The 20,173-nt window shown below is 41.3% G+C and overlaps 2 protein-coding genes across 4 annotated transcripts in view; one reads left to right on the top strand and one right to left on the bottom strand.

The window, feature by feature from the left end:
* Positions 1-9,167, bottom strand: part of SPIDR (scaffold protein involved in DNA repair) — a 199,616-nt gene extending 190,449 nt beyond the window's left edge. For all 3 annotated transcript variants that reach the window (XR_004419640.1, XM_033075368.1, XM_033075377.1), the window contains exons 1-3: positions 9,113-9,167; positions 2,239-2,394; positions 1,261-1,339 (exon numbers count right to left, since the gene is read on the bottom strand). Coding sequence is in view for 2 of the 3 variants with exons in the window: in XM_033075368.1 (XP_032931259.1) it covers positions 1,261-1,339; positions 2,239-2,394; positions 9,113-9,133 (256 nt within the window). In the remaining variant the exon portion in view is untranslated. The remainder of the gene's footprint in view (positions 1-1,260; positions 1,340-2,238; positions 2,395-9,112) is intronic.
* Positions 9,168-15,451: 6,284 nt separating this feature from the next.
* The window catches only part of LOC117007794 (ethanolaminephosphotransferase 1-like), a 57,815-nt gene continuing 53,093 nt past the window's right edge, over positions 15,452-20,173 (top strand). The window contains exon 1 of the mRNA XM_033081210.1: positions 15,452-15,566. Within this exon, the coding sequence (XP_032937101.1) occupies positions 15,510-15,566 (57 nt within the window). The 5' untranslated portion in view covers positions 15,452-15,509. The remainder of the gene's footprint in view (positions 15,567-20,173) is intronic.

Raw genomic sequence — 20,173 nt, 5'->3', positions numbered from 1 at the left:
AATAAGTGCTAACACTGTATCCTTCAGCAGTGTGAGGACAAGTCATGACTGTCTGACATTTAGTCCCCCTACACACAGTCCTAACACTCCTTCTCTCCCACACATGTACCCTTGTGAAATGCTGAGTGGTTTAAAGAAAGACTGTCCTTAGAATTCTGGGGTTTGGGGAGCTCTGACGTTATCCAATGAGTAACAAAGGATTAAAAGTATTCCATCAGTAGAGATTACTCTTCAGTTTTCTCTTGAGAGGTAAAAAAACCAAAACAAACTCCTCAGGTGTTGCAAAGAAAAGCTGGTGAGGTTTTGACATGACATTTTTATTCAAAATATATTTCTGCATAATTTTTAATCATAAAAGCAAGGAGAAAAGGATTAATGCTTAGCACAGGACATACAGAACATGGAAGGCAGAATTTTCCACTTTCTACCACTACTAAAAGTAAATGGGAATCTAGACAATTAATGGGGGTTTGGAATTAGGCAGAAGGACCCATCTTCTGCAACACAGAGAAGTTCTTCTCAGAAACCTAGAAAAGCTAGAACCCCAAAATATATGAAAAAAAAAAGTGCCCAGTAGGTCACCTACTTACATCCAACAAAAGCAGCACAGCTACTGGAGCAAGCAGAAAAGCAAGACTGAAAATTACCACCCCCTCTTTCCTTCCTTTCCTCTAGACTCAAAAAAAAAGGAAAAAACTAGAAAGAGTCAGTAAGTCCTCCTCCTCTTTATTCTGCCTATAATTCTTTTTTTTAATGACAATATTAAGCAATGTGGGGGCATACAGAAGACTGTAAAAGCAGGAGATTGACAAATCTGTTTTTCTGTCTATTGCTCCATATTAACAAAATATGCGTTCTCTCATGCCTGCTTATCTGTCTAGAAGAAGACAGAATAATTTCAGTTTCAATCTATACAGCTAAGGGCTATTTTTCATTCGCTCCTAATAAAAATGTGAAGGATATAAGTATCCCATCCTTGTTATAATACACACCATCTACAGCATTAGCAATACTTCTTTCACCTTTTCGAAAGCAATAGCTGAGTGCCTGCAACTTTGCAGAATAAATTTCTGGCACTATGGGTGAATAGATGAGCCCCACCACAATAGTGAGAGACTGTGTGTCTCATCAAAATTAGCTTCTAATTACAGTAACAGAAGAAGAAAGCAAACAGTATTTTGAGCCAACTTCTACCCCAATACAGGACAAAATAAAGTAACAATATTCTGACAATGTTAACATGAAATAATCAAAACATACTAGATGCACTTTCAGCAGACGTTAACAGTGGTCCAAGACGTTTCTTAATCCTGGATTTCTTATTAGAAGGCCTCTGGGACTATATTTAAAAGAGACAGATTTAATCACTAAGACATTAAAAATAATTTTAACATGTACCAATATATTCAAAGCTGTTGTTACTCACCCACCAAAGCTCAGCAGAACAATTTTAAATTAATTTTAAAATCTTTTACAAGACTGTAATATAATGAGGTATTAAAGCATAAGAACAGTAATATAAAACCTGAAATCTCATAGATTTGGAAAACACAAACATTCTGTGACTATGACAGAAATCACATATGATCTTGAAAAGAACAGGAGCTAGTATATTCAGAACTAAAATGTCAAAAGTGGGCAGTAACAACATCCTTGATAAAGCATGTGTCCTATTGAAAAGTTACAGAAACAATTACTTGATTGCCCTGTATCTGATTTTACTATATCCCACAAGATATGCAACACTGTGACTGCTCAGTACCAGAAGAAATAGAAAAGCATCTCGGGTAAGCACAAAATACTCTTCATTCAGAGCTGGCTGATCAAGCAGGATATTCTTCCCTTAATTCACTATTGCAAACAGATTGTTTAGGTCTAGCAAAAAATCTTCAGATGCAAACTATAGCATTTTGTACCATATATTTTGGGAAATGTAGCACTCCATCTCAAATGTCAAATTACTTTTGCATCTTTCAGTGTGTTACTGAAATTTTCTAAGTAGTAAATGCTATCTAGAACACAAGGTACTAACATATGCTCAGCAAGTTACACTAACAAGTTAAGACACTGTCCTTATGTAACTGTGCTTTCCATTTTCTGTCTATTTTGACAGTTGCAACTATGCAGTTAGTTTGGAAACAATACCAAAAGAAAAGGCAACATCTTACTATTCGCTCAAGCATGGAAATTCACTGTCAGTTTGCATCTCTTTGATACACTACTAAGGCAGCATTTTACCTCCAGCACTGAAGTGCTCTGAAAACCATCTCCACACCTAAGCCACGAATTGGAAATCGAAGTAGCAGACACTGATGTCCTGACATTTGATTTTTTCACACGTAGGGGTGTCTCATCTGGGAATGGTGTGCATTCTGCATTCCAAAGTCTCTTCCGCTAGAGAAAGGAAAAACAAACCCATTAAAAACACTGTGTAAATATAATCAATTTCAAGTTAAATTTACTTTAGCTTGTTCTTAGTATTTTCTGAATGTTTACAAACAAATTCCAATTTTTAATGAGCTCAGGAAAAAAAGTCTCAAAAATTTGTAAGCAGCTTTTATGCAGCACTAAATAATAACACCACCACTAATGTCAGGGATAAATTAAAATTTTGATAAGTACACTTTCTGTTGGTCTAAGTTACATCTCATAGTACCTAACAGATGCTCAGTAAAGCTGAAAAGACTATGTTACACAGGAACAGCTCAGTAAAATACACTTTAAATAATGCCTTCAAAGTCATATTTAATCTGCTTTAATTTTGTTTATGCAGGAGGTGGCACTAGGTTCAGCTACACAGTTCACCATCACAAATAACCAATAAACCAAAAAAAACCACCCCAGGCTCTTTCAGCTGTAAGAATTACACTTGATTTCACAACCATTTCCCCACCAAATATGTTGCCTTCCCCTTACATGGGGTGCCGAACTCATTCAGATTATTAGATAAATCATGAAACAGGACACTGCTTAGCATCCGGTGCTAATTTCATGCAAGAGATTGTAACATCTGAAAATAGCTGAAGATGAGAGAACCGCCTGTTATCACATCTGAAGCTATCTCACAGATTCAACACCAATTCACACATAAAAATTGAACTTGAGCACGATAAACATCTTATCTTATGGTGCTACTGAAACTTATCTTACAAAATGCTGACTGTATTATCTGAGTACGTCTGTCTTCTTCTGATATGCCTTCTCTCAAGCAACCACAGTTCCTACCTATAAATAATTTAACTCCAAAGTTAAGCTACTCAACACACACATTTCCTGCAGGCTGGTCAATCAGGACTGTAACATACATGTCAAGCATACGCACAACAAAAAAAAAAAAAAACGGAAAGTAGAATCAGAGAATAAATATTCTGAGTTGGAAGGGACCCACAAGCATCACAGAAGCCCAACTCCTGGCCCTGCACAGACCCAAGAATCACACCATGTGCCTAAGAGCACAATCATTTGGCATTTTTTGTCCATTTCGTAAATGGCAAGGCATGGGCGCTTTCCACAGAATTTTTTCAGTGCTCTTGAGAATGAAACAAGTTTCCAAAAGCGTACAGTGAGCAGCATCGTACTTCACCCCTCCAGTCACACAGTCCTGCTGTGTGCAAACAGGGCAAAAAAATGCCACACTTTGCAGTTTCCACTGATGATAACTGACCCTGCTAAGAGCCTCCTCTAAAACTGCCAGGGCTATTCACACCTCAAAGCACCTACTCATTATCACCAAAGTCAAACTGTCCCCATAACTACTCCCACAGATACATGAAAGGTACAATCTTGCATCTGGCATGGTATTAAATCTGGAATCAACAGTGCTTTGGTAAGGACATGATGTCAAGTAAAGAGACTACAGCAGTTTAAAAAAAAGGTTAACGTAATGGCACAAAGAATTTAAACACTGCTTCCCTCCCAGTGAAGATGCTGGCTCAAGCCTCGATTTTCAGAGTGCTTAGACAGGAATCTCTACATTGGGCTGTCCTCTTGGCAAGTGTTTCTGATGGTTTTTAACCTTAGTCTGTGCTGAGAGTCTTGCTTATATGCTTGGTTAGGTACATTTTGCAGACGAAGACTTACAGTGTGAAATACAATTCACCTAAGCTTATTTCTTGAATGGGGCACTCCAGTTTTGAGGAGCACACGTCTGAGCCAACAGCAGTACCATAGCTTGCAAGTAGGCTTACAGACATCATTTCTGATGGTGGTCAGTTAAAAGCAGAAATGAAATAACTGAAAAAAGAAATGCACATCATTGCATGCACGAAGTGTTGCATGAAACAGGCTTTGTAATATACTTCTATTGTTAGCAAGTGTAATAAACACAGAACAATGGAGTTACTCTCTGTTAAGTCTCTCATTCATGCTATTATTAAAATCATGACATTTCCTGACAGACAGCAAACCTCAATGTCTCTGTGCTGTGCAATACCAGGGGAGGAAAAAGCGGGATATAAGAGACAGGGGAAGAATAGCAGAACGTGGCAGCTGAGACATGGTCACTGCTGCACAACTGCCACAATTTGGAAAAGGAATACCATACAAAAATCAAAAGGATAAAGGCTAACTCCCTCTCCCTAAGTAAGAAGGACTAGGGTGCAAATAGGAAGGATTTGCTTACAGGCAACAAGGTTAAAAGAGCAGACTGAGTGGAACAAATAGCTGGGTTTATGCTTAGTTACACTTCTATTTAGAGTGCAATGTAAAGCTGGACTGGAAGTGGCTTTTAAACAACTGAAATTCAGAGTATGAGACAGTCACGGGTATGACAGGCAAAAATACTTTTCATAATTAATGACTTAACAGCAGAAGAGTTTTCTTCAATCCTGCACTTCCTTAGCCAGACTAAAGGCAGGGCTGCTCAGGTTTTCAGAGCTGTCTCAGGGCAGGTGGTTCCATGACAAACCAGAAACAACTGGAGTCCCCTCTTCCCCTTCCTCTTTCCAAGCACTTGGCATTTGCCAGACTGCACGGACACAGCAATGATGAACCAAACTATAAGAAACTTCCTTTGGAAGAAGAAGCTGGTGTAGCAGCACAAGAAAACATACAAGGGTCAGTGGGACCATTCCAGCAGCTGCCTGACACCATGCCAGCTTAATTACAACCTGAAGAACCATCAGTACTGCTGACAGATCCAGTTAATTAGCTCTTTGTTCCACCATGCATCATGCTCCAAAGATTCAAGAAAATCTGAGAACTTCTGCTACCAACACACAGAAATTTATAGCCACTACAATCACTGAGAAAACCTGACAAGAGTCCCCAAAGTCCTGAACCAAGAAAGTAAAGAAATACACCCTTTACATGAGATATTCCTCAACTACAGTAAATTCTGGCAGACTCCACTGGGAAGGAAGGAAGCAAAAGAGAAGGACTCATGATTGTTATGATTGTTGATATTGACAGCAGTGGCTTTGAGTTCCACGCTTTTAATACAAGTATCTTGCCACCATTTCCCACATTCTAATTCACCTTAAAAAACTGGGGGAAAAAAAAGAAAAAAAGAAACCCTAAAGACAATTAACCCATCCCAAACTCCTTGTCAGCTTAAATCTCTCCATATAAATATCTGATGTGAATTCAAGAAACTGGACCTACAGCTTCAATACTGAGAGGGCCTGGGAGCAGGTGCAAGGGAGCTGAAAGCAGCCTGGAGGGCCTCTCTGTGGCTCTCTGCCTCCAGATACAGTGGGAACAGTGCCAATGTTGGGGACAGCACCGTTGCTCTTCCCCTGTAAAGACACCTTGGCACAGAGGGGTGATGTCCAAGGACTGCTGCCACAGGAATACATCTGCTAGCATGTAGAGATAGCAAGTTTTACAGGCTCCTTGCTTCTGCTCCAGCCTGCTTCAAGGCAGCAGAGAAACTAACATTTTAAGAAACTTACTTCTTAGGAAACAATATTTATAATTAAGCTAATCTGAAGGCTATGCAGTTCCCAAAGAAATGCAGCAACAACTGTGAGATCTTTTAATCATGAGCCACAAGGTTAATAATCTTTTTCTTTTAATCTGAAATAAAAATGGGGCACACAAAAAATAACTTGTGTAATTTATTGAAGCAATGCATGAAGTATCTAGAAACAAGAATTAAAAAAAAAAATTTTAAAAAATCACTGAATCAGGCTCAAAAGAGCTAGAGCATGTAGACCTGCTGTACATCACAAAATTAAGATTTATTACAAAAACAGAGTCAGACAAAGAACCTTGTAAATTGCATAAGATGTCAGAAGCAAAAATACAACCTCTTAAATTTTGAGTTAAAAAGGGGAAGGTTAGGATGGCTATGTCATATAGAAATTGCCTTGGCCTCTGTTCTAAAAGCACTGCATTTTTTCTCTGGAGCAGCTCCATCTAAATGAGTGCAAAACCTGAGTTACTCCTGTTGTCATCAGTGGAATTAGGACCAAGCCCTCCTCATAAAGGGCATGGCAAACAACCTTACCCCATTACTCCTTTACTTATTTCCACGAGATAAAGGTAAGTCAGCCCACATGGGTGCAGGTGTGAGGAAAAGGGAGGCACTCTGAAAAAAAACTGTGAAAATGCATAGTGATTACACAACAGACTACTGCAAGTATAGGGCTGGGATGTCGGATTTGTCTTTTTAACAGATGCTCCTATCTAGAATATCTCCATTCAGCCAATCTGTGTGGTTAGCTATGCCCAGGACTTGTTACCCAGAAACAGCCCGCATAAAGTCACTGGGACCATATGCTTAAAGGCTACTCACTACACACTCTTTACACTTCACACAATCCCACTTCTTTTTTGGGCTACTCCAAAAACCACAGGAAGAATCCCAAGGAGCACATGAACCAATTTATTATCTGCCTCATGTACATGTACAAGTGGCATTTCTTTGACACATCACCTTCTCCAACACAAAAAGCAACATAAGCCAAAGGAGAAAAGTGATAAGATATGAACTCTTCCTGCTACTGGCTTTCAAATCCAAAAATTAGTCACATCACTTAAACATCACTCAAAAGTATTGCAATACAACTGTGACATTCTTCCTGAACAGAGTAGAATGAAGAAGTATTGAAAAATCATAGCTCTAGTTGCCAGACTTTTCACATTTCTCAAAAAAACCTGAAGGGAGCAATCACATAATAGTACGCAAATACCAAACACTGACCAACAACCAACCTCATCTTTCACCTTTGTTCTCATCAGTTTCACATCAAAGTACTCCAAATAAAACAATTCAGCTTGTGTTGGTTTTCAAAAGTCCAATTTCAAGATAGTACAAAACTGAATTTGACAACAGGTACCTTATTTTCAGCAAAACACTCTATTCGTGATACTGAGTTCCTAAAACCGTAACTACTGTTTTTAGTGCCTAGATAAAAAGTAAAGTCCTAATTTAATATGGAAACATCCTTGTATTTTAAACTCTCAAGGGAGGATTCAAATAAAGGTTGCAGATTTAACGTCATGGCTTGTATTTTTTTCCAGCAAAGATTAATTTTTTACTCCTATGAGAAAATCAGTATGCATATTTTCCAAAGATGATTTACAGTAACATCCCTAGAAAGGTCCTCATCAAGTTGTAATCATTAATTTAAAAAAAAACAACCCTATACTGTACAACAGCCAATGATAGCAATGATAACCTGCCATACCATACCTCCTTCTACTCTCATGGTAAAGAAATATCAAAACCAAATTAAAATCTTAAAATAATTTTCTGACTGCTATTGATATGTGACACCAGAATTTTCAAATCACTCTTTCAAAACCTTTCTTTGTGCTCATGATTTTTATCACACTAAATGAAAGACTATTCTCAATACACTGACGTATATAAGATTACCATTTGAATGTCAGGATTTTTAATCCACACATCCTTTTTTGAGCAAGAGTATAAATTATTATATGCTTACATTGAAAGAAAATCCCAACTCTTGTAGAATAAGAAAACTATTGAAGTATACTTTGCATTAACAACTAGTGCCAAGTTGTTAGAGAGAAATCCGTAATCTATGAAAGCAGTTAAAGCAGAAATAGTTCAGAAAAAAGTTTACAGAAAATTAAGTTATCCAAAATGCTTAGGATACAAGAACAATATCCCACATTTTTGTTATGTCTCAGGTTGGCATGGGTTTTGAATTAATTTAATTAATAGTCAGCAAGTGGGGAGGACTGCTCTATTTTCCCTTGATCAGTGTAAGTTTCCATTCATCAAGGAACATTATCTGTCAGCAAAAGGAGTTACTATTATCACAAGCTGTTATCACATTGCAATAGGAGTTGTTTAAATCTTGTTTCAGTTAAGCGTGCATTTTTTTCACTAGGCAAGAACTTAAAACCTTTCAGAAGAAAACATGTAGAGTGTCAATATTACAGGTTAATTTATGTGAAGTACAGTGGGTTTTTTCTAGGCTTGCTCTTGACATTTTCTTCCATTAAAATTTCTTTTAAATGGGCTTAATATTTAAAAAGTGGTTGAACATGCACACCAGTACAGACAAAATTCTTTAGGAACCAGATCTGTAATTTGCCAGCGCTATATATCAAACCACACTTGCAGTCCCTCTCTCAGCAGTACCTCGATATTAGGCTAGGCACGGCACATGCAGGAAAGGGACAGAAAAACAGCACGGGGCGCTTCTCCCTCCGCTCCCGGACAGGGAAGCGAAGCTGCTCAATCCTGGCCAACTCCCACAATTCTCTTTTCCTCTCAAGCTTTCCTCTCCCTGCACTTTTTCCCCGAGTGCCATGTAAGCAGGCCGAGCTCCCCGCTGCCCTCGGAGCGGCCGTGCCACGATGGATTTCACTGTCAGTGTTGCGCAACCGCGCACAGCGCCAGAACGCGGGGAAGGGCCCGTGTTCCCGCCCCGCGCTCCAGCGTGGCGGGTCCCAACACAAGGATCGCCTGGGAGCCGGATGTCAAAGGGCAGCGAGGGCACAACGTGGCTGCCGCTCTGCCACCGCCACCACCGACCCCCGCGCCCTGCAGCGGGGCCGGGAGGCGCGGCTGGCCGGGGCGCACGGCGAGGCCGCCGCGAAGAGCGCGGGGAGCGCCACGGCTCGGCCCTGCAGAGCGGCCGGGCAGCATTCCCGGCCGGCCGGGCCCCTTCTCCTCCCGTCCCGCCGCCGGTACCTTCCCCTTCCCGCCGGGCATCGCCCCCGGCGCGGCGCCGCGTCCCCGGTCACGTGGCGGGGGAGCACCGGGGGCGGGGCCGAGGGAACCCCCGGCCCGCGCCCGCCCTTTGCAGCTTTGGCGCCGCGGGAGCCGCGGCTGCTGATTGGGCGAGGCGCGGGTGACGTAACGGGGCAGGGCGGGGTTCCCGGGGAGGGGCACGCGGTGCGCGCGCGCCGGGGGCGGGCCGGCTTCCCAGGGGACGCGGGACCGGATCTGATCCGCGCTGGGGATTTCCTGATGAAAACTGCCTTTGCTGTTAGGCCATTTAAATAAGATTTTTTAAAAAGGTTCTAAACAAAAAGTAAGCTGATAAATTTACTGTCAAAAAGGGTAATGTCAGTGTCAAGATGTAGACTTGGAATTGAAGCTGCTTTGCGTGGACGCTCTCTTCCGTAAAATGATAAGTTGGAGCTTATAGAAGGAAAAAAGGCTGATCACCTTTGCAAATGTTTTACTGGTGCAAGTGGAAACACTGGCACAGGTTATTTTTATGTTGCTTATTGTATATTCTTGACAAGGTCTCCTTGGCTGTCTGCTGCTGTTAAACACAAGTGATAACAAATAATCTTTGTAAAATAAGGTAGTTGTATTTCACAGCTTAATCAGAATTTATAAAGTACTTACATTTTGATAGAAGGTCCTGCATGACTGCATTTTTATTGTTAAACACTAATTACATATATCCATCTATAATTCAGTTTGTATTTTTTTTCCAAAGCACCCTATGGCAAACACTCATCTGGCATTCCATTTATTAAACTGCCACTAATTAAAGTGGATTTTGCAAACAGAAGAGACAGAAACATCATCATCCAAACTGCCTTTGATTTTTATGTTCAAAACAGAATTAAAAGCATTGGGTTCGCATCCTTCCAAAAATGTGCAGTATTTCTTCTGAAATTACCAGACTGACAAATTAATTCTATTACATATCCTCAAGGTGGTTTTCTTTGAAAAAGTATGTTATTGCAGTGCTTAGCTAAATGATCTTATGTTAGAGCTAAACCACAGAGAATTGGACCACTGGAAGTCTGGTCTGCTTTAGTGAGTGTATTTTTTTCTGTACATAAACCCCTTCCAAGGATTCCAAGGTGCTCACACCTGGGAAGAACTTATTTCTATAGAATCCCAAGAAGGTGACCCAATCTACAGATTCCTTTTGTTTGTTTCCATGTTCTTCACACACAAGTACTGAAATGACATGAAAGTAGAAGATGCGTGTGAGAAAACCACCATATATATTAGGAACTATATTAGGAACTATTACATATATAGGAACTATTAAATACAATATAGGAACTAATGAATATATATATATTAGGAACTATTAAGACAGAGCTGCAACTTTAAAAAAAATAATGTCTCCATTTCATTATTGCAAATAATGTGAAGAAAGAATAATAAAAGCCAAACTTCTTGACAAAAGCTTAAATTTCATAATACCACTACATTGTTCTTCAAGTCTGTTAAATTTTTTTGTGCATTGCATTTTGGAAGTAATAATTAACACAATTAGTTATTTTTGAAGAACTGGTTTTTCAACTACATATACAAGTATATCTGTGTTTTCACAGGCTGAAATAATAGTTTGAGTCCACTGTTTTATCTGATACACTGGTTGACTGTATTTGCACTCAAGATCAAATCTACTGCTGCTCAGGGAACATTAAGAAATGGTGTACTTTTTTTGTATTTCTGTTGCATGAAAATTCTACAAAAAACAACTATAAAATTTATGTTAGCAATAAAAATTGATTTTTTAATGAAATCTAGAAAAAAGGGCATTTGTTTGCTGGTGGTGCTGTTGACTGCACCAATGTTCCTTAACCCATGTGTAGAAAGAAAATTTCATACAGATGAGTTAAAAATAAGGAAGATTAAATTACTGAAGTTTGGAGCACTTGTTTCTATTGATTGAATGTGCCCGTCCTTCATTCTAATATGGGTTTATAGATTCATTTCCTCTTACAGAGCATTGAATTTGAGCTTTAAAAGCTTTCCAGTGTACAAAGTCTGGTACAGACAATGTCAAATTCAAACACAAAGAAAGGTTTTTGGTTTGAGTCATTTCTTCAGGAATGTTTTGAAAGTCACAAATATCCCCAGATACTGAACTGGGATGAAGTAGGTGAGGAAAAATTCATCAAATATTTTAGAGTCTGTCTTTCAGGGTCAAATAGGTCTTTATGAGTTTGTCAGGCAAGAGGTTATCCAAAGGCCTAGGCTATATACCAGACATAGTCTAGATCCCAAATAACATTTTCTTCTGCAGTCTGTGTTGCCATTAGATCATTCCAGGCTTTCTAGGGTTTTTATAGGAAACAACATGAAACATTTAAATCCTTTTAATCCTCGAGCTACAATGTCAGTTCCACTTTAAATTAAATTGTACTTTTCACTGTACAGAGCATCACTATGCTGAGTCAAGCTGTGAACTGTGGAAGAAATTGGGGGGGGAGGAACCTCCACAAAATCCCTCAGGGGATGCCAGATTGCAGTGAATCAAAGAGCTGAGTTCTAACACTCACACAAATTAAAAATTAATAGCTGATCATTTAAGAATCACAAGCAGAAAAAGGTTTTAAGTGAATCAGCATGCTCAGGAAGCATCACTTTACCAGCCCTTGCCCCCTGGGTTGTAAAGATGCAAGGGGCTCCACCCTCTGGAGTGTCCTGGCTGCCAGCTGAGCCTAAGCCTGCTCATCCCAGCATCCCAGCTCCAAGTGCTCCCCATGGCATCTTGCAGTGGCTGACATTTTTGTCTTCTCCTGCTATTTCTCTGGGTCAGTGCTATAACAGGAATATGAGTACATAACTTTCTGACAGACACTAACATTTGGGAAACATATTTGCCTACTTTTTATGAGATGCCTCTGTAGTTTAATGAGGTAAGTGCAAATAAAATAAAATTTTCCAAGCTGAAACGAAACAGCTATCATAAAGTACTCTCTTTTGGCTCTAGCTGGTGAGAAAAAATGCCGGCACATATTCAAAGCTGGAAAAAAGTTACATATTTTAAACTTCAATCATTAGACCAGTTTATGCCCATGAAAGTTACTCTTCTTAATGTAATTCAACAAGATTTTAAAATTACTGAGGCACCAATAATGCTGAACTTTATAAATTTTAGTAACTCTGGATATAAAATTTCCTCTTTTAGGTCTTAGGTATTAATAGCACTTTAGCCTAATCATGACTATGGTGTACCCTTGTGTTGAAGTCTTTACAAACACTCTTCCTGAAAAATGCCTTGCCCAAAGGAGAATAATATGTTAAAAAAGTGGGTAGGGTGATACATTAGTCCCTTCTACTGCTTTTGGCAGCTGATCATTTTGGGTTTGGTCTCTACATGATTTCTTTCTGCTTTTTTTTTCACTTCTTGGAGTAGGCAGGGATGTGCTATTGGATGCTTTCTAGATAAGGGCTGTTGCATAGCACACAGCTTTAAGGTGGGGAATAAACAAGACACAACAAATTATTAAAAGTCAAAGTTGCCATACTAGGCAGTCTTATCCAAGAAGCTCCATCATTATAAATTTATTATTATAACTTAGAGAGAGAAGAATGAAACCCAAGGATTTATTGGGTTATTTATTTATTTTTAATATATAAATTTTTAATATATATATGCATGCACATATATATATATATTTTTTATTTATTTATTCTGGGCCATCCTGAGCCCTCATCAATTTGCCTGCCATTCTTTTGGATAAAGAATACATTTTGTCTGTATGTTTGATTTCTGTTTTTCAAAAAAATACAATTTGAATCTGCAGAACAACAATTTTTTAAACTTTTTCTTTCATGTATCAGTGGTACAATAGGTCCAGTCTTTCAAAATAATAAATTTTTTTTCTCAGTACTATATGTAATCAACAAACAGCACTGAAGACCTGGGAATTTCTTGCTGATTTCACTGAATTCAAATCTGGCCTTGAATTATTTTTCATAATAGTGTGACCTGTTGCAGATGCTCCAGCCACAGCTGAGAAAAGACTTGAGCTTTATCTAGAGTGGAAGCTAACTGTGCTCTGATCTAGCCTTTTGTCTGAATGCTTGTCTCATCCACACTCAAGCTCACGAAATGGAATCAGGTAATAATACTCATGTGCCAGTTAGAGCTCCTCCTTATTACTCTTCCAGAAAAGAATCAATGGTGCAGCATTAAGGCTCCTTTCACTGCTCTTCCCACAGTCCTGCATGTAGGACAAACAGCTTGGATCACAGCTCAAACAATTGTTCAGAAAAGAACTCTAAATCACCTCTTATTGAAAAATATAACCATAGAATAAGCTCTAGACATATGCATGGGTATGCATGGAGACAGTGAGAGCATCAGGTGTAGCAGTAAAGCACGTAGCTTGAGCTTGGGTTGCACCTGGGCTTAGCTAGTCTGCGTGTGCGGTCTTGAGGGCCAACTATTCCTGTGAACCATGATGCCTGAATCAAGGAAGTTCCTTAAATCAACAGCTAGCACATCAGTATAATTTCCACAGTATTCTCAAACCCCGTGTTTCTTGTGTCACAGCTTGCTTTATGATATTCCATACTCATTCACCAGTCTGTTTCCTACTCTTTAGTATAACTTATGCTGCATCCTTTGATGTGCTCATTAGCAGACACAGAACATGCTGAAGTGCAAGTTCAAGCAATTTAATTTTTACATAGAAGGAGTCTTTGACATTCCCTGTTTAGTGAAGTATTTATGAGGGTTTGAGAGGCTTTTTGTGTTTCATTTATCACCAAAATAGTTTTGAGAGAATAGGAAATAAAGCTTATATTCTCTGTCCACTATATCTATGTATCTTCTGTATCTATATATTTTTTACATAAATCTAGAAGCCTGCAAAGAGAAAAAATACCTTTTTTTGCATACCTTCTACCTTTCTGAAAAGCAAGCACCTTTTCTATTACTGTCCATCATACTCCTAATAGTTGTTCAGACAAATTTCTGCTTTCATATTTGAGTCTTCTAAGGTTAGTGTTAAGGAGTGAAAGTGAAAGTTCCTAAATTATTTGGCCTGTTTTAATAACTTAGTTGGACTTAAAAAAACTGCAGTAAGTACAGTACAGGTCATGAATCTTTTTGTATGCACCCTTGGAAATTAATCCAATAGCATAACACAATTTTTTAAAAATGGTAATAACAAGGAAGGGGATCCCAAATCAAAAGTCAGGGTATGAACACTAAATTAAAATTAGAGTTGGTTCATGAAAAATATAAGCTCAAACACTTTAGCTTTCTTACTGGTATCAAGCTTTTAACTCAGTAACCTGAAGCTAAATATTAAAGTTCTGGGTTGTTTTCAAGAGCAGAAGTTCAGCTGCTGCTGCTGGAAGCAGAATGCAGGTGTAAGCACATCTCAATGGATTAATGTGTAATTAATAATACAGAACAAGAACCACTGAATACAGTTTGCACTTAACGATCATAACTTGCATATAATTCCTACCAAACCTGCACAGTTTGTAAAATAACTCTGACTCTCACAATGCATAAGATGCCTCGTGGGGTGCAAGTAATGGATTTTAATTGATTTGCTTTCTGGATAGATTCCATTTGGTCCATAAAATTTCAGACCCTGATGTGCGTGATTTCAACTCTCTCTCCCAGTAGCGTACAGCGAAGGTGACACAAGGTGTCATGCCATAGTCTTAAATACGTTTGCAGCTGAAACATTACTCCTGATGTTTTCCAGCATTTATTTATTTATTTATTTGTTTGTTTGTTTGTTTGTTTGTTTGTTCTGCCTTTTACCTGTGCCTCATGCCTCACAGAGTGCACTGCTGACTGATGTGATGTGGCATGCTCCAGTGCAGGTGCAATAAAAAGATGCAAGACTCAGATTATTGCTGGAGTGCAAATATAAACCTTAATCCTCAGTGTCGCCTGTTTTTCTGAAACACGTTACTTAACACTGTTTGTGTAGTGTTACTTGGCATGTTTTGCGTTTGTCACACTCAGCATTGTTTTGTACAGCGACTTCACGGGCGCGTCTTCCACCACACTGTGAATACGACACCTTTAATAGCCAGAAAAACAGTTTGGAGGTGATCCTGCGACGTGCCTTGGGACCGGGAGGTCATTACGGGCGTGTAACACACGCTGTGGGCAGGCGGGCACCGGAGCGTCCTGGGGCCGCGGGGATCCGCCCGCTCCCACGGGAGCCGCCCGGGATGCGCCTGGATCCAGCGCCGCGGGCAGCCCCGGCGCGGGTGCCCGGAGCCGGGGGCAGGTCCAGCCCGCGGGGCGCGGCCGGGGAGCCGCCCTGCGCCCGCCCCCGGCCCCGCCGCCTCCCTCGCCCGTCCTCCCATCGCTGCCATCGCTCCGTGCCTCGGTGCCGGCGCGGCGATGTGGCGGTGGCGCTACGTGAGCGGCCGGCAGCTGCACGGCTTCCGACACTACAAGGTAAAGGGCAGCCCCGGCGCCGGGAGAGCGGGCGGGCGGCGGACCGTGCTCCCCGGGTCGCGTCTCTGGGTGGCTGGATCCCAGCCCCGCTGGGAATGCGGCCCCGGCCGGCCGGGCCATCCCTCCGCCGCCGGAGGGTCCGCAGGGCTCCACCTGTGCCCGCGAGGGGATGGATGTCCCGCACCCCCACCTGTGCCCGCAGGGAGGGGGATGGATATCCCACACCTTCGCCTGTCCCCGCAGGGGGATGCCCCGCACCCCCGCCTGTGCCTGCGGGGGGATGAATGTCCCGCACCCCCACCTGTACCCGAGGGGGATGGATGTTCCGCACCCCCACCTGTGCCCGCAGGGAGAGGGATGGATGTCCCGCACCCCCACCTGTGCCCGCAGGGAGGGGGATGGATGTCCCGCACCCCCACCTGTGCCCGAGGGGGTGGATGTCCCGCACCCCCACCTGTCCCCGCAGGAGGATGGACGTCCCGCACCTCCGCCTGTGCCCGCCCCCACCCGGCTCTGTTCGAGTGCGTGCCCTGGGCAGGAGGTTCCCCGGGCGGCAGGTCTCGGTGGAGACGGAGTGAACTGGGTTTTGAGTGAGTATCAGTGTCTGTAAAGATACTCACTGAGTTTTGAGTATCAGCGCCCGTTTTAGGCCAGCGTGGTTTTGGAGGCATCCGGTGTTTCTGTAGGAAAGCACGCATTGGTGCCGCTTGTCTGGCTGGCTGCAAAACCTTTGGACACAGGAATGCTCCGGTATTGAGAAATAAATAAGAAAGCCAGGGAGAGAAAGAAAAACTTGCTTTAAATAATTTGAGCTAAACCTCGTGCTTGCAAGTAACTGGCGTGCAATAAATGTGAATCATTACGTATTTGAATTTACCAGTGTTATGTCACAGACTTAGGAGTTACAGGGGAAGCAGCGTGGGGGAGGGATCATCCAGGTTTGCTCCAGTTGAGGTGCAGGTGTCTGAAATGGGCCCTGCCGCCCTGTGCACACACCCTCACCCTATTCCCTGTGAAAAGCAGGGGGTCATGCCAGCTTCTACCAACACAACACCCAGCCTTTTGTTTTATGTTCAGTTTCCCAAAGCAGCCCCTACACCATGCTCCCCAAGATACTGCCTTCTTGCTCTTGCCGTGTGCCTTCCCAGGCTGGGCTCCAATTAGGGCGTTCAGCTTTTCCTGGTTCCTATCAAACCCTTCCCTTCCCTGGGCCGGCAGCTCTGCCTGCTCACCTCAGCAGGAATGAAGGTGGTGGAGCTGTGGCTTTGAGAGTGTTCTCCCGGTTGCTTCCCAGGAACTTGTTAAAATGCAGCAGCTCGTTAAAATGTACCAACCTGTTTGTGTGTCTCCAGTGTGAGTGGGATAAAACATCCTGCAAGCTGCTTCTGGCCACAGGGCATGAGTTGCACAGGTCTGTGCTTGAATGGTGAAGCCGCAGTCTTGCCTGAGATCAGGAGGAGGAAAAATGAAAAGCTATTTTAAGCAGAAATGGACGTTCTTATTTAAGTACCTTTCCTAAATTATTTGAGCTCATAGTACAAATACAGGGAATGCTTTTACATTCTTTCTTATCACTTGAATGAAAATAGCTTCAAACAAGTGCAGATGCGGAAGAATCAAAACAACATTCTTTAAAACCTGTAATTGTTGTGCCATACTTAGGATTTACAGGGAAATAATTACCAAAAGACAGAATCGCATATCAAATCTTTGAATATATTGGTTTCTCAAGAGCACTGCAAAGAAACTATGTCATTTTCTTAACTGTAAGAATCAGCCAACGCAGGTACTTAAGAAGTATCTGTTCTGCCGTGTTCTGAAAAAATCCTATTAAGTCCAGGCTTTAGAAAGATGAAATCAAATAGCTTTTTGTTATCTGAGGTGACTTGGGATTGGGGTATCTTGGAAGTAAATGAATCCAAATGGCACAGATTTCACACAGAGAAGTACAGCTACGTGATGTACATGTTGGTGCTGCTGAGCTGGTCAGGTACCTGCACCATTTTCTTGGTGCTCCAGGTTACCTGGCAGGTGATGGCAGCTCTCCCTATTCCTCAATGCTGCTCACAGTGGTTTAAAGTACTCAAAAAATACAAAAGGGATGAAGCAAGGAGACACGAATCATCACCACAATCTCTTGTCCCTCACCCTCCCATACCTAGAGCTGCTGCCACAACCACAGCTTTGTTGTCACCAGCTCCCAGGCCTGACACATGCTCTTCAACCTCCTGTTGCCCTCTGGCTGCCGTCTCCTCCCCTTCAGCCTAGGGCCTTACTGCATCCTGCTCCTGCAGCTTCCCAGCCTCTCGGAGGAGATTGCTGCTTCCTGTGCTGACTACTCAGCAGGTGCTAAACTCTGATCCCTGTGCCCAGCACACATGGGTTACCTTTTCTTACAACCTCCTGGCTATTTCTGCGCTGTATTTCCTGGTGAGCTCAGTTCTGGGATAGTGTGGATGGATATGTGTGTTAGCCCCGTGAAGAACTAAAGTATCACAGAAGATCTGTGAGCGTACAGATCAATATTGTATTGCTTGCAACACAGTATTGCTTCTGGACTTAAAGCGTGCCTAGAAAACTTTTGGTTTAGTGGCATCCATCTCTCTGTTGTTCATTACACTGCAGCATTGTACTCACAGTAGTATCAGTGGCTTAACTCCATACTTTGCACAATTTATCTGCTGTTCGTAACACAGCTTAAAAAAATAATTTGTGTATTCAACTCCTTTTGTAAAGGTAAAAATGGCCTGAAGAAAATGCTGCTCAATTTTCAAAATTTTCGCACAGTTGCATTCATTTCTCTGCCATGAATGCTCTAATTGTATGTCTTGGGCACTGTCTGTCTCCTGTGTGCAGTTGGAGGAGGGCCTTGGCAACAAAACCAGCACAGTTCTTTGCAAAGGGAATGGCAGACCTCTAATGAATGCAAAGACTTCAGCACCCTTTAGCATGTTATGTCCATGTATATTAGGCTTTTGAAGCAAGTTTTCCCCAATTACCAGGCTTTGGCTTACATCACAGAGTGACCTCAGAGCAAAAAAATGCATTCCCTTAGGATGAACCTAAACCAGCTGTACTGAGAACAAACACACAAGAACACCCAGTACATTCAGTCCGTAGTATTATAATGGAACCAGTTTAGTGTGATACCTTCTGAAATCCTTATGCACAGACATTGGCTATTCCCATTCATTCTGCCTGTTAATGGAGTTTTAGAGATTCAATTTTCCTTTTTCTGCTTATAAGCACACTGAGAACAGGTGGAGATATAATGATGAGACAGTTCAGAATAACCCTGAGCATTTCTGCTGTAATATTTCTGCCATCTTCTTTCCTGTGGGGGCAGGTGCTGATTTCAGGACAGGTGCATGCTCAGGTGGCTGGCTGCCACTGTATCACAGAAGATTCTTACCCTTGATTTCTGTGCTGTTCCCTAGGACATGGAGCAACACAAAAAGCTACAACCAACTGGGATTGTTGGGTTTGGATCATGTCATTCCTACTTTTTTATGTTTTATCAGCATTTTGTAGAAGAACACCCATGGGATTACGCTGCTACCTTTTTTTCTGCCTGCTTGTTTCTTGTTGGAAACAAGCTGCTCTCCAACAACCAGGTGATGAGTACAGATAAAAGCAGATTTTGGTTCTTTATTTCTGTCTTTCTCACCAGAATGCACTAATGTCAGTGGTGAGCTCATGTTACCATTGCCTCTTCTCATCACTTCATTCTTAGGATTCCCCTTGCATATTTACCTTGAGTCACCTTCTTTTACAGTACCTGTGCACAGAGGTTTTTCAGGCTAGAAAACTTCGATGCTTTATCCTGTTTCAGAATAAAAGAGATCTAAGAACAAACTATAGAGGCTCGAGTCAAACAACAGGCCTTGGAAAAGGTGGTTTAAAAAATCAGATACATCATTAAAAATTAACATCTAAGGTTCCACATTTTCATCTTGTTTTGGCCACACTGTTTGTATCCTCTAAGTAATTTTTTAGCAGGTAACTGTGTGGATAAGGGGTATGGTGAGGAAGGGAGAGTAAATGAGGTGTGAGTGGTTTCATTTCAGTGAGGGGTCAGCTACTGTCCAATGTTCTCATAAGTAAAATAGGTAGAGGTAACTAAGATGAAATCATTATAAAATAGAAACATTTTAAAGAGTGTAAAATATTTCTTCAAGCATCTTTAAAGAGAATGGAAACATTTAAAGTTTTCTGTTAAAGTAGAAGGTTCTATCAAGAGGGATTCTACCTACACAACTGTCTCTCTGATCCAACTTCATTGCTGTTCAATGCTTTCATTAAGTAACAGAAGGAAGAATATTGTAAATTTTTCACTATACTAAAGAATTTTGAGGAATAGTTCTATGTTTTAAAATATACTTGGAAAGGGGATATAGTGGCCGTAAACCAGTATGAAGAAATTCAGTAAACAAGGTACAGTGCTTAGGGGAAAGAAAATCAACATTTAGAACATAAAATAAGAGACAACAGACTAGCAGGAAAGATAGCAGGGGATCAGAGTGTCAACAGTGTTGTGGCTGTTATAGTAAAGGGAAAAAAGTTCTTAAGCTGGAAGTGTCATAAATATATCAGAGGGTTAAGTTTAC

The sequence above is a fragment of the Catharus ustulatus genome, chromosome 1, assembly GCF_009819885.2.
Source record: "Catharus ustulatus isolate bCatUst1 chromosome 1, bCatUst1.pri.v2, whole genome shotgun sequence".
Classification (NCBI taxonomy): domain Eukaryota; kingdom Metazoa; phylum Chordata; class Aves; order Passeriformes; family Turdidae; genus Catharus; species Catharus ustulatus.
Note: the sequence above shows the minus strand (reverse complement) of the source record. Positions and strands in the feature narration are given on the sequence as shown.